Source organism: Mus musculus, chromosome 4, assembly GCF_000001635.26.
Source record: "Mus musculus strain C57BL/6J chromosome 4, GRCm38.p6 C57BL/6J".
NCBI lineage: Eukaryota > Metazoa > Chordata > Mammalia > Rodentia > Muridae > Mus > Mus musculus.
Window position 1 is genome coordinate 98,752,165 of NC_000070.6, and position 13,921 is coordinate 98,766,085.

A 13,921-nucleotide genomic window follows, 5' to 3' on the forward strand; every position below is an offset into this window, starting at 1 on the left:
TTTGTGCCCTGGGTCTTGCAAGAGAATCCCAACTGGTGCTCCTGTTTCCAGTCTCACTTCTTTTTTGTTGTTTTGTTTGTTTGTTTTCGAGACAGGGTTTCTCTGTATAGCCCTGGCTGTCCTGGAACTCACTTTGTCCTGGAACTCACCAGGCTGGCCTCAAACTCAGAAATCTGCCTGCTTCTGACTCCCGAGTGCTGGGATTAAAGGAGTGCACCATCACGCCCAGCCAGTCTCACTTCTGATTAGATGGCTTCTGTGTTTAGAAATTCTTCAATGGCTCTCACTCTCTCTGGTAATGCCTCTCCCTCCCCTGCCAGAAAAGAACCCAAGAACCTCAAACAGACAAGTGCTGTATCCCTCAGCTACATCTCTTTTAAAGTTTGGTCTTCTGCTTATATTGTAATGCTAAATACTGGCTCTGTAGAATCCAAACTAAACTCAAGACCACCTAGCCCCTTCCCCCCTTAAAGGGACTTTCAGAAACATAGCGGTCAAAATGACTAAGTCTATAGCTGCCAAAACAAAATGAACTGTTCTCAGAAAAATAACCATAACAGGATTAGCAGCTCCAAGAGAAATTCCCCTACCCTGCCCCACACTGAATTCTGAGAAAGACCACAAACCACCCTGACCTTGCTAGAATTCCCTGTGATGTTAATAGCTGTGACATTAATAACTAACCCATAAATTCAAAATGTACTGCTGCTTTGCTGACCAAATCATAATAACCAACCATGGGGGTAGGCAGAGTGAGTCACTAGTCACTTTGCAAACCAACCAATGCCTGAAAACGTTACTTGCTACACCAGTGAGAATAAGCCAGCTAGCCCTGTTGCCTAAATCTGCCCCTTATAAAAAGTGTGTTCTTTCTTTGTTCTGGGTCTCCCCTCTGGCCTGCATGCTGAGAGGGGGGATCTTCAACGACTTGAATCAATAAAAATCCTCTTGTGGTCTGCAGCGGTGGCTGTCTCTGTGGTCTTTGTGAGTTAAGGTCTTTGGACAGACTCCAACAGCTCCCCAAGGTCTGCTTATCCCCAGGGAGGAGAGAGTCTGAATTTAGATCCTTGTGATGCTGTGTGACCTTGCCCCGAGTTATCCCTGATTGGTGAGTAAGGATGCCTACAGTCTATAGCTGGGCAGAATTGAGATAGGTGGGGTTTGTGATTCCTTGGCTTGGAGTCTGAAGAGACCATGAGGATGAGAGAGAGGAAGGAGAGAGAAAATAAGACACCATGGGATAAGAATTTTAAAATCATGGCCATGAGGGCTGACCTATTGGAATTAAGAGTAGCTCAGATGGAACATAGTAATAACTCAGAGTTATCGATAGGAAATTAGATTCTAATAGCATAGAGCATAGATATCTGCCCAGGTTTAGAGCTGATAAAGGCATATTTTAAGTTAAAGGTTGCATCTTTTATCCAGGAACTGAACGATCAAGGTGGGGTAGAAATGGACAACTCTCCTTAGTTGGTTCTCATCTTCCACCATGTGGTTCCTTAGAAGCAAACTAGGTCATCAGGCATGGGAGCAAAACCCTTTCCATGCTCAGTCCCTAGCAGCAGGATCTTAGGGCTTAGTGCATATGCGTGTTTTTCTGAAAGGAGTTTAAATTCTTTTTGTGTTTTGTTTGTTTGTTTGTTTGTTTGTTTTTTCGAGACAGGGTTTCTCTGTATAGCCCTGGCTGTCTTGGAACTCACTTTGTAGACCAGGCTAGCCTCGAAAACTCAGAAATTCGCCTGCCTCCTGAGTTGCTGGGATTGTTTTTGTCTTTTGAGACAGGGTTTCTCTGTGTAGCCCTGGCTGTCCTGGTCCTGGAACTCACTCTGTAGACCAGGCTGGCCTCGAACTCAGAGATCTGCCTGCCTCTGCCTCCCAAATGCTGGGAGAGTTTAAAATCTTTTTTTTTTTTTTTTTTTTTTTTTTTTTGAGACAGGGTTTCTCTGTGTAGTCCTGTCTGTCCTGGAACTCACTTTGTAGACCAGGCTAGCCTCGAAATCAGAAATCCGCCTGCCTCTGCCTCCCTGGTGCTGGGATTAAAGGCGTGCGCCACCACGCCCTTCTTAAAAGTTATCTGTGAGACACTCACAGATTGGCTCAAGTCTAAATCTCTAATATCAAGATACAACAAACAAGAGACCATCTGTCTTCTCTCTCAATTCTTCTCTCCCATGAACTGAAACTGAAGTCATCTGAAAGCCTCTATGGGGCCACATGCCTTTACACCTGTCACATCTGCAACCCCACTGCCCCCTCTAGGACACCCTGGCTAACACCTTAGAGTTCAGCTCAAAGCCTCTTCCATGGGGTCCTATGACCCTCTGGCTGTGATGGTTTCTACAGCATGTCATCCCCTACCCTAGCACTGGGAAGTGCCAAGCTTTAAGGAGCAGGCATGCTGTCAACTGGGGGGGTACTGCCAACAGGTATTTAAGGTATCTCTCTTGGGACCCAGAGCAGCTGTCACAAAGTCACTGCTCAAAATCCCTGCCGCTCTGCTCCCTGTCCTGTGCTCCTCTCCTCCTCTAGGCAAGCTCCTGCCATCTGTCACAGGCCTCCCCACACCCCCAACCATGCCGATTAGATTCCAGAACTGCGGATTAGTAAATACCTTCTTTTTCTTCATAAGTATCCTTCCGTGGGTATTTTGTCATAGCAAAAAGAAATTAGCTAATACAGGCCTGCATCGCAGGTTCCCAAGAATCAAGAGCAAAGAAATCGTAAGACCAATTGAGAGGCAACATTTTAATTTATAAACAAAAAGGACAGGCCGGAGCTGTGCTGCTCGAAGCGTGGCTGTGGTCTGACCGCATTGACGTCCTCTGGGCCCAGTTAGACACACAGAAACTCAGGCCTCCTTTCAGACCTGCTGCATAACAAGATCCCTGGGGCTGGATACACATTAACCTTTGTAAAGCATGGAGCTAACGTTTATTAAAAGTGTGTGTTTGCTTTTACATTTGCGTTTTGACATTGGAATAAATCCTCTTACAGCATTCTTTAAAGCTCGTCTGTTTTGCCATCCTTCCTATCTCTAAGCAGCATCCACACGAGGGATTCTGGGCATCTCTCACAAATCATGCTGTGAAAAGGACTTTGCTACAGAATGTCTGAAGTCAGCCTTTCTGGGTTATCCAGATTCCAAAACTTTTATAAGCTGTTTCTTATGGAGACTCCCAGAGGTAGGTTGTATACTTGCTTCCACCTTGGGGACGATGACATTGTTACCCACAAAAGCTTTGTGACTTAGCAGAGGGGTACCAAACAAATAGGCACCCCAGCCCAAATGAGAATTCTTGCTTCAGTGTTTTCAGTGTACAGATCACCAATTTTGATGCTCTTCCTTTTATATAAAGGAAATATATATATATATATATATAATGTTGGCGTGAGATTTTCAGAGCTATGATTATGAGCCTTCCATGTACAGGACCCAGGGGATACGGATGCTCAGGAAAGAACTATCCCTGGGAGAGATGTCAGTCCAGAGAAAGCTCTATCTTACCCTGGCTGGCTGCTACTGCAGCCCAGCTGGATGTCTGTGCACCAAGGAGCCAGGAAGTTCTCAGAGCTGGTACCTGCTTCTAGGGGCCCTGTGCTTCTAGGGACGGGTGAGTAATGTTGACTTCTACAGTGACCCACTCTCAGCAAGAAGCTGGCCAGTTCATTTGCTTCTCTCGTAGGCTGGGAATGGGTGAAATAACTGGACTCTGTCAAGCATGCATCACTAGTATTAACCATTTGTTTTCTGCTTACTTCCATAGAAGGAATGGAGCCCCTCGGGTACTTAGAAGTGTCACACCCTGGCACTGACATCACTGGGCTTAGTCCCACTTTGCCCGAATTTAGACTCCTCTGCCATTCTCTCTAGACATGCATAGTCACTGGAACATATTTGTATACACACTTGATTAAAAACAAAACAAAGAAAAAAACAGTGCGCTTTAAAACTCCATGTAAAAAGTATTGCTTTTTCTATTGTGCAAGGGTGCCCTGACCTACCTGCTTGCTACACAGGACTGCAAAGACAACGTCACGAGGAATTCAAAGCCGAAGACGTTTTGAATTTCTGGATGACTCCACTGCAGCCTGCACTCTGCACCCCATGTAGTGTGGGGGGGCTTGGCCTAAGGCAAAACACTACCGAGCATCCTAATGAGCAGAATTATATGATGGGAATGTACTGTGCATATTTGACATAGTTTCTGTCTCCAATGGTGACCCTCTGGCTGTAACCCCGGCCCTCTCTCAGGGCAAGCGGGGAGTCCAGAAAAGGAACCTTTTGTTCCTGGTTGCTAATTCTTCTGCAGCTCCTTCGGCCCCAGGGACCTGCCCGGCTCTGAGTGGGCCCGCAGAAGCTCTGCGATTTCCACGTGGGCAGGTGAATTCAGAACGAGGGACAAAGCTGTTCGGCCAGCCTGCAGGAAAGAAAGAAAGAAAGAAAAATCATCCTATCTGCCTATCCACTCAGTGGGAAGAGTGGGAGCATTGTTAAAAAGGATGTTAGGAACGTCAGGTGACCCTGGAGGGGATGTGACTCAAATGGCATGGGATCATGAGACATGAGGGTCCCTTCTGCAGGAGCCACCCTCTGTCCTGGGGCGTCAGTGCCAGTGTGAACAGAGAAAGGGTTGGCAGACCCTCAACACTTAAGAAAATTGGAAATTTTAGGAAAGAAAATAACCCTCCCTCTCTGAATACACAGATCTAAGTGAGCACTAGCATTTTGGTGTGTTCTCTTTGTACTCTCTCCAGTGCAAACCTGTTGCTGGTTTTACAGTTGTGAAAGGGGGGCACACATCCATCTAGAATCCCCCTTTGTTGTAAATTACTGTGGTATGTTAGGAGGTGTTTCCCCGTTGTCAGTCGAGACAAGGTTTCTCTGTGTAGCCCTGGCTGTCCTGGAACTCACTCTGTAGACCAGGCTGGCCTCGAACTCAGAAATCTGCCTGCCTCTGCCTCCCGAGTGCTGGGATTAAAGGCGGCTCAGAATGCATGTCGTCTTATAGGCTGTTAAAACAGCCCATAATATACCAGAAAATGTCCACTTATTGGAAGCTTGTTTGTTTCTATGTCACAAACTCACTGAAAAGGCATTTTCTTTTTGTACAAGCGTGCGCATGCGTGTGTGCATGTGTGCATGAGTGCGTGTGTGTGCGCGTGTGTGTGTGCGTATGTGTATGTGCATATTCATCTGTACATGTACACATGTCTGTATGTGTATGTGGAGACCTGAGCTCAACACAAGGTGTTGCTCCTCCTCAGGTACAGTCTACCTTGTTCATTTTGAGACAGGGTCACCCATTGGTCTGGAACTTGTCAAGTAGGCAAGGCTACCTGGTCAGTGAGCCCTATGATAAGCATATGCTACAATGCCGGGTTTTCACGGCTGTGGGTTCTGGGGATTGAACTCAGGTCCTCACGCTTACCTTGCCCAGCACCCTCCCATCGTTCGTTGTTTCCTTAGGACCAGAAGCAAGCTCACAGCACTTGTACAAGTTGACAGTTACTGCCTTGAAGTCACTGCAGCACTTTCTTGACTGCACGCAACCCACTCACTGTATGAAGAGCCTGTGAGTCCTACAGTCTAAAGAAGCCGGGCCCGTGGGCTTAGACAGGGCTGCTGGCTGTACAGAGATGCAGGCAGAGCCCACACACCCGGATGTGGAGGGTGTGCTCCACAGGGCAGCCAGTCTCTTATGAGTGGGCACAAGCCTGCAGCCGGCATTCTGAAAAGCCCTGGCGCTTAGGGGCATTGTGGGTATTAGGGAGTTGAGGAATCTTTGCAAGAGAAGGGTACACTCTCAGCCTCGGAGCCATCTCTCCAGCTTTTTCTTCCTTTTGAAACAGTGACTGAATTAGTATCTCAGGCTAGCCCTGAATTTGCTGTCCTCTCTCTGCTCTTTTTTCTTTAGGCTGGAATCTGCTAAGTCACATGATCATGTGAGTCTCTCTCTCTCTCTCTCTCTCTCTCTCTCTCTCTCAGCTCAGGAACTATCTGGCCTGGTCCCTGCTGCATCCTGGTGTGTAGGTGGTTTCAACCCTAAGCACCGTTGAAAGCTGGACTACACAGGCAGAGGTGTTTGGTTCAAGTTGATAAAGGAGCCAAGCAATCCTAAGGAGTTTGAGCAAGGTAAAGTTTTTAAAGCAGGGAGTCCACACACTGTTGAGGGGAGGGGGCTATTCGGCAGGGAATCCCACATTGTCTGGGGGAGAGGGAGGGCTATCTTTACCCTGTGTTCCAAGCTGGCCTTCACCATTCAGAGCTTTATGTAAACAGTGTGTGGTGACTATTTTCATGGGAAAGTGCCACAGGGCCAGTCCCAGAGGCTATGCATTTTCTGACAGAATCCATCTGGAGGTGACAGCCTCCATCTGTTGGCTTCTCAGCCACAGACAGGGAGGATGGGAAGTGGGAGAAAGAGACCACCTAGGCAGGGAGAGTGTCTCCTAAATGTAAATGTCTCCTGCAGTCTGGGAAAGGAAGGAGACAAGGAGGCTCCTGCATTAGCTGGATCCAGTGAGCCGTACAACACTGCAGGCTCCGCATGCACTTGACTGTGAGCTGAAAGGTGGGGGGTCTGAACAGATGGTGTGTGTGTGTGTGTGTGTGTGTATGTGTGTGTGCCTGCCTGTGTGTGTCTGCTTCTGTGTTTGTGTGCATGTGTGTGTCTGCCTGTGTGTGTGCCTGCCTCAGTGTGTGTGTGCCTGTATGTGTGCTGCAGTGTTTTTCAATAGATAAGAACTCATCATGAACCCATTATACATCAGGTAATGATGATCAAGGCATAATCTCTGTCTCAGAAACATTCCCATTTGGTGGATATTATGAAACATCTTCAAAATAAGCCCTTCCCAGGGAGAAGCTGACAGCTGGTGCTCAGGTCTCACTATGCTCCTTGTCATGCTGAAGGTCCCTAGAGGAAGCTTGTAGTTTCTTAACACCCACTTGGCTCCTAAGCTTAAGAAAAGTGCCTGCAGTTCTCTGTATTTTTATCGAACTTTGTTGATGAGAGAAAACCATTTCTGAACATGTGTCTCTCTCTACATGAGTCTTCAGATCTGTGCTGTGGACATCTGAGACTCCAAAGACAGCTGGTCCTGGGATGACATACTCTGATGAGAGTTGGCTCCAGGTACCAGCCTCGGTCCTTGGTGGATCCCATCGACAGCTCTTTCTCCCTCAGCTGCTGGTAACCATGTGCTCTCTCTCTCCCTTGCTCTAAGAAGCTGAAGTGGGAATCCTCAGTCAGGCCTGACCCAGGAGGACAGAGTGTGTTTGAACCCTGGATGACTCCTACAAGTCCTGTACAAGACCACACTGGCTGGCTTTCCCTTTCAGCTCAGCTCCATGCCCAGCACTGGCCCCAGGCCCTGTTCTGCAGTGGCCTGCTCCTTGGTGCTGCCCTGGCTCTCCCTACCCCAATCTTTCCAGACATTACCAAACTTCCTCTGGACAGCAATGTTACCCATTCTGAGGACTTCAAGATTGAATTAAGACTGGTGGCCAACTGACTTCTCAGTTGGGGGCCAGTCTCCCTCCTTGACTTTCCTGACTTCAGATCTTCATCCTCCTTACACCCAGCAGACAAATGCCAAGGCCCCCAGCTACTGATATCCTTGGGACTTTGCTCTAGGTGTCACACTTCCAGCCAGCAGGTATGGCTTAAAAACACTAAGCATTTGGGTAACTCATCGCTATACCCATTTTACAGATGTATACAGAGACATAGGGTGATCTGTTCACCTATCAGAAGGCACACTGTTCCTGAACTCAGATTCAAGCTTATGAATGCCGAGTTTAAAGTCAGTTCTAACAGTCATAGCTAAGCTGTCTCTCTTGTGGCTTTCCTCTACCTCCAGAAAGCCCCGTAGTTCTCTCTTATTTGTGACCACTATGTGGGCCCAAAAGAGGCTCCCATTTCCTAGTTTATTATTCTGGCCAGCCAGGGATCTTCAAGGCTCAGACCTGCTTGGCCTGTCCCATAGGCATCTCTTCTCAGGCCTTTTCCAGGCAAGAGCAGTAATCACTTCTAAGCGACCCTGGGCTAGTACTGTTCAGAATTACTCCAGATTTAGGCAGCTCACAGGGGGCTCCGCAACACAGATCCTCTGTCTCACTACATGTTTGGAAAAGGAGACTACATTCCCTGATCCTCTAATCCTAAATCTGTGTGGAAACAGGAAAGCCTGTGCTTTCTTAAGTACTCCGAAATGGGGGCAGGGGTGTAAGAGTTATGACTGCAGGAGTTCCACTTGGCTTGCTGCTGGTCACTCTGATGGCTCCAACAGCATCCAGGAAGAGGTACTGTCCTTGCATAGCAATGGCCTCTCTTTCCCCCCCTCTAGAGTTTCCGATGCCTTTGATGTTAATTACAGAGATGCCAGTTGATAGCATTAAATCATGACGTCAACATTAATGATTCTAGAGTCAGGCCTGAGATTGAATCTCAGCTCAAAGAATTCCTTCTTGTATTCTTGGGGAAGAGCAGGGGGTGATGGTCAGTTGAAGATTAGCTCCCCCAAGTGCTCTAGAAATGTGACCCACTGTAATGACCAGTAATGTGGTCACTTTGTTGTGACTGAACCCTTAAGTTTAGAGCTCATTCATTCAATTCTTGATGAGTCACTGACCTGTGTCAAGCACTCTGTTACATATGAAGGATTCATCAGCAAGGTTCAGCCTCTTGGGTGGGAGAGTAGAGAGATGGCGCATCAGTCATGGACATGAGCTTAGGTTGAGCTCACGGATTAGGTTGGATTCTACCATTTGGGCAGCATGGAACTGTCATTTAAGGGGGCTATCATTGACTGTGCAACATCAAGCACGCTCATTTGGTAGAATGAATCACTCCACAAAGTAGATCTGTGCCATGAAGATATTGTCAGTTTAATGACTACAGAGTTGTCTCTATAAATTTTATGTCATGGCTGGTTTCCCAGAGTCTCCCCTGGACACAGAACTATCCCATCCAAGTTACTGGTTTTGCCAGTGGAGGCTCAGGACTAAGCTAGGCCTGGGCCCATTTCCCCAGCACAGTGTTTTAATCTTGTGAGTTTCACAGAACAGTGGCTAAGACCATTTACCACCCATTACCATATGTAAAGCTTACGCCTGCCTTAGGAAGTTGACTTTATTGCTACGTCCATATGGTTTCCTGAATTCTGATGGTTGACAAGACACTTTTCAGGGCAGGTGTTAAATACCTACTGGTTAACTGCCTGTACATCTTACCTTGTCAGTCAGGCTGCTGTTGCAGGCTGGGTGTGCCAGGAGCAGTCGTACCAGGTCGGCGTTGCCTTGGTGACAGGCCAGCATGAGGGCGGAAGATCCATCATTGTCCTGCAGGTTGACATCTGCCTGGCAGCTCAGTAGTGCTTGGACCATGTCCTCCCGGTCGTGGCTGACTCCTAACATCAGTGCAGTCTGTCCTCCCTGCACACAGAGTGACAGCCACAAGCTGGAGCAAAACTTCTCAAGGGAATGGCCATTGATTAGATCGTCCCTCTGCCTGTGACACAGGACACATCCTTTTCTTTCTGGCTAACTTCTGTTTTCCCATGACTCTGATCAAATCCTTTGCCCTTTCCAAAGCCTTGCCTGGCTTCCCAGCATGGACAGGATCCCAGAGCTCTTACTGATTGCTTCCCAGTTTCCTTTGTCGCTGAGGGGCTGAGAAGTTGACGCTGGGGACTGCTCTTCTTTGCTTTTGCTCTTTGTAGTACAGAGGATTAGCTTCAGGGTACCACACGAGCTAGACAAATGCACTGCTACTGGACCACCCCCCAGGAATCTTAGTTTTTGTGTCAGACTCCCCAAGGCCTAGCACCAAGTATGTGATGGGAAGCAGTGACAGATGGAGTGGATGAAGGCTGTGGCTTTAGCCCATGCCTCCTTTCTCTGGGAAGCCTCAGTCTGCTTGATGCCTCTTGGGTTTTGTGTAAGGATACCCAGAACCCTCTTATCATTTGCAGACCCCGTATTGTTTCTAACCTGGGACCAGTGACAGTGTGGTTCTCTTTTATATTCCCATGGTCATCAGTGGGCATAGCAATGGACTAGACTCAGAGAATTAATCCAAGTTCTGTCTCTGCAATTTAATGTGGGACCATGCCAGGTTTCTGTTTTCCCTGAATTCTCATTTTTCTGTGCTTGAAAATTCATCTTATTATTTTTCCTGTGTGCTTTATGTGACTCTTGAGAAAATTGAGAGAAATAAAGTATATAAATACAGTAACATGAGGTGGTAATTTTTCTGATTATAAAGTGGCATTTATTTCTTATTTGCACAGGTCTGTTATATATTCCTGTTTTCGTTCAGCCTTACCCTATGACTTACTGTGTTTTGCTAAACTTTTTAAAGGCTCATCTCTCTCTTGGGATATCAGGTTCCTAAGAATAAGACAAGGTCTACGCCTTCTCTCCCTCCAGATCCCCTGTAGCTTTAAACCAGTGGTCCTCTACCTTCCTAAGGCTTTGGCTCTTTGCACAGTTTCTCATGTTGTCCTGACCCCAACCATAAAGTTATTTTTGTTGCTACTTCATAACTGTAATTTTACTACTTTTATGAATCATAAAGTATACATCAGTGTTTTCCAATGGTCTTATATAACCCTTGTGAAAAAGTCATTCTACCCTAAAGGGGTCTTGACCCACAGGTTAGGAACTGCTCCTCTAAACAATGTCTTTCAGGTCAAAAGCACTGAGGACATGTTGCTGGTGTAAGTTCTAATCACCTTGGCAGTGATTAGAAAAAATAAAAATAAATAAATAAAAAGGATTTGCAGTCTGAAATTTCCTGGCTCTGCCACGCAGCACTTGTGTGGGCTAGACACATGCAAGTTCATCTCTGTACCGTCTCCTGATGCGGGAGGACCATCTCTTGATGTGGGAGGACTGGGACAGTTAGTACACAACCTGCCTTGTGGGGCTGAGGAAAGACCCAAGGGTTTAGCAAGGTAGGTAAGTGTCCACTGCCATATCTCTGTGGAGGTTACAGATGACAGTGTGTAGCAGTTGCTTAGTTAGTGAGTGTAGGAATGACTAGGTGTTCTGTGGCCAGGTGCCACTGCAGAGAGCCTTCTTATTGCCTCTCTGCTCAACTCTGGGGCTTCCTTATCTTTCTTCTGGTCTAGATTAATACAATTTGGCTCAGTAATTGGCCATTTCCAAGTGTATACCAGACCCTGGGGTGACCCTGGAAATATGAAGATGTATCCCTCCCTCAGAGACTCTCAGTTCACTCCCAAAAGAGTAGAGCTCAACACAATTATTAAAACTTTTTTTTTTTTTTTTTTTTTTTTTGGTTTTTCGAGACAGGGTTTCTCTGTGTAGCCCTGGCTGTCCTGGAACTCACTCTGTAGACCAGGCTGGCCTCAAACTCAGAAATCTGCCTGCCTCTGCCTCCCAAGTGCTGGGATTAAAGGTGTGCGCCACCACCGCCTGGCTTAAAACATTTTTATTATTACTGTTTTATGTGTTTTGCCTGCATGTAAGTCTAGGAGGTCAAAAGAAGGCATCAGATTCCCTGGAACTGGATAGATGGTTGTGAACAGCCACGTGGATGCTGGAAATCAAATCTGGGTCCTCTGGAAGAGCATCCAATGCTCTTCCACATCTCCAGTCCCCAGATGCTCTTTCACGTACGTTTACACAGCAAGCTGCTTTGAAGAGTCTGTGTCTCCTAGGACAGGTCAGGTTAATTGCCTATTATAAAAGATTCAGGTTCTTCAAATTCAGGGTTTTCTTCCTATAATATAACTACTTGACAAGTATCTTTACGTGTTAAAGGTTAAAGGTTTGTTATCTAATCTGTGGAACCATTGGGAGGTGTGGTGGATCCTGAAATGTGGGGGTGTAGTGGAAATAAGTTAGTTCATTGAGGGTAGCTCTTGAAGGGGATACTAGGACTACAGATTCTCTCTCTCTCTCTCTCTCTCTCTCTCTCTCTCTCTGTGTGTGTGTGTGTGTGTGCATGTGTGTGTGTGTGTGTGTGTGTGCGTGTGTCGCTCTCTTCCTTCCTTCCTCTTCTCTTTTTCTATTTCTGCAATGAGGTAACAAGTTTTCCAACTGTGTGTTCCTTCCATGACATTCTTTCTCACTACTGGCAAATAAGACCTAGAAGCCATGGGCTGACATCTCTGAAACCATGAGCCCAGATAAATTTATCCTTTGTATAAATCCCCAAGAATGACCCAGGCTCTCAGTCACACTAGGCAAGCATCCACTGCCACTACATCCCTTCATTATAAGTGACTTGTTTCAGGTATCACTCTTCTGTTGGAGGTAAAGGAAGACAGAAGTGATTTAAGACCCAGTTAGTACAAGGACCAACGAGATTTGCTGGGCATATTGCTCAGCTGCAGCAGAATTCTATAGTAACCCTCTGGGTTAGAAGAGTCCTCAGAGGCAGGAATCCTCTGCCCCTCATAGCCCCAGGGAGGAGAGAGTAAGTGACTGGTACTAGCTCACACCTACCCTGTTACCCAAACTCTCCATTGGTCTGATGGACATTGATGACTCTATTAAAAAGGCTTTGGGGGACTGGAGACACGGAGTTCAGTATGGATTGCTCTAACAGATGATATGAATTTGGTTCCTAGCATGTATTTGGGGAAGCTCACAACTGCCTACAAATCCAGTTCCTGGGGATCTGACACCTCTGGCCTCCATGGGTACCTGGTAGACACAGCCACACTTTGAAATATGAGGGTACATGCTTTAATCCCAGTACTTGGGAGGCAGATCTCTGAGTTCGAGGCCAGCCTGGTCTTTGGAGTGAGTTCCAGAATAGCCAGGGTTACACAGAGAAACCCTGTCTCAAAAATACAACAACAACAAAAAACAACAACAAATCTTTTTAAAAACACTCTAGGAAGAGAGGACACAATAGGTAATAACTCTAAAGTATTAAGCTTCCTAAGTGTCCTGGGTCAACATCTAAGTCACTCACAAAGGTTAATGACTGCAGTAGCCAACCAGCAAAGCTCTTCTCAAAAGGCTGACTAACATTTGAAAGTTGGTTGCAGAAGTTAAGTACAGGTGGAATTTTCTGTTTTAGTCTGGAACACAAACCAGATGCTCAGTGACCCTTATGCCAGCCTGTCAAAGTCCCAAGAGCCTTTAAGGAAAATCAAGTATTGGAGCTTTGGATAGACGCTATTTGGGGGCCCCAGCGTTCTGAAGTAGAAATTTCTCCATGGATCTACACGGAATTCCTCACCATGCAGACAGACTAAAACTGGAGGGTGTTACGTTGGGCAAGGAGCAGAGAGAGCAAGTGCTCTCCACCTACCTGAGTTGCTTGTATGTTCACATTCCCCTCTCTTAAGAGTTTCCAGACAACAGCCATGTCTTCTTTTGTCTCAGCAGAAGCCAAGGGAGTGATCATCACAGCAGTGTAGCCAGCTTTGTTCTGATGATCCACATTGCAGACACCTACAAAGGAAGGAATGGGTGCTGGAACAGTCAAGTTGGAACCAGACTGCCCCTCAACACCTCAATAGAACACTGCTTGCTAGCTAAAACACTGTAGACTAGTGTTTCTTCAGCTTACATTTTTAGCAGCCATTATAGATGGCCTCACCTTCTCTACAGGTTTCCTGAGGATGCCCAGCAATGGGTAGACCAGAAAAGGGCCAGAGACAGACAAGGGGTCAGTGGCAGTGACTTTATTTTGTAAACCTGGGCACAACACACAATCTTTCTAGATGAGGACATTGAAAGCCAGAGAAGTCACACAAACTATCCACATGGTGGAGGTCTGACCAGGATTTGGGACTACCTGGCACCTGAACCCATCCTCATCCAGCCACACACCACTCATAGGCTCGCTGTGTGCCCACAGGCTCGCTCTGGCTAGATCATATGGTTTGGAGCTCAAGATGATGGTCAAATCTGTAGGGTCTTCCCAAAGGC

The 13,921-nt window shown here is 46.7% G+C and overlaps 1 protein-coding gene across 4 annotated transcripts in view; it reads right to left on the minus strand.

Annotated features, from left to right (window-relative positions):
• Positions 1 to 2,727: 2,727 nt before the first annotated feature.
• Positions 2,728 to 13,921, minus strand: part of Kank4 (KN motif and ankyrin repeat domains 4) — a 63,167-nt gene continuing 51,973 nt past the window's right edge. For 2 of the 4 annotated variants that reach the window (XM_011240522.3, XM_011240523.3), the window contains 3 exons: positions 13,299 to 13,462; positions 9,239 to 9,439; positions 2,729 to 4,421 (listed from right to left, as the gene is read on the minus strand). In XM_011240522.3, the coding sequence (XP_011238824.1) occupies positions 4,299 to 4,421; positions 9,239 to 9,439; positions 13,299 to 13,462 (488 nt within the window). In that variant the 3' untranslated portion in view covers positions 2,729 to 4,298. Of the gene's footprint in view, positions 4,422 to 9,238; positions 9,440 to 13,298; positions 13,463 to 13,921 lie in introns of all 4 variants that reach the window. The other 2 variants (NM_172872.3, XR_867859.3) reach the window with 2 other exon arrangements.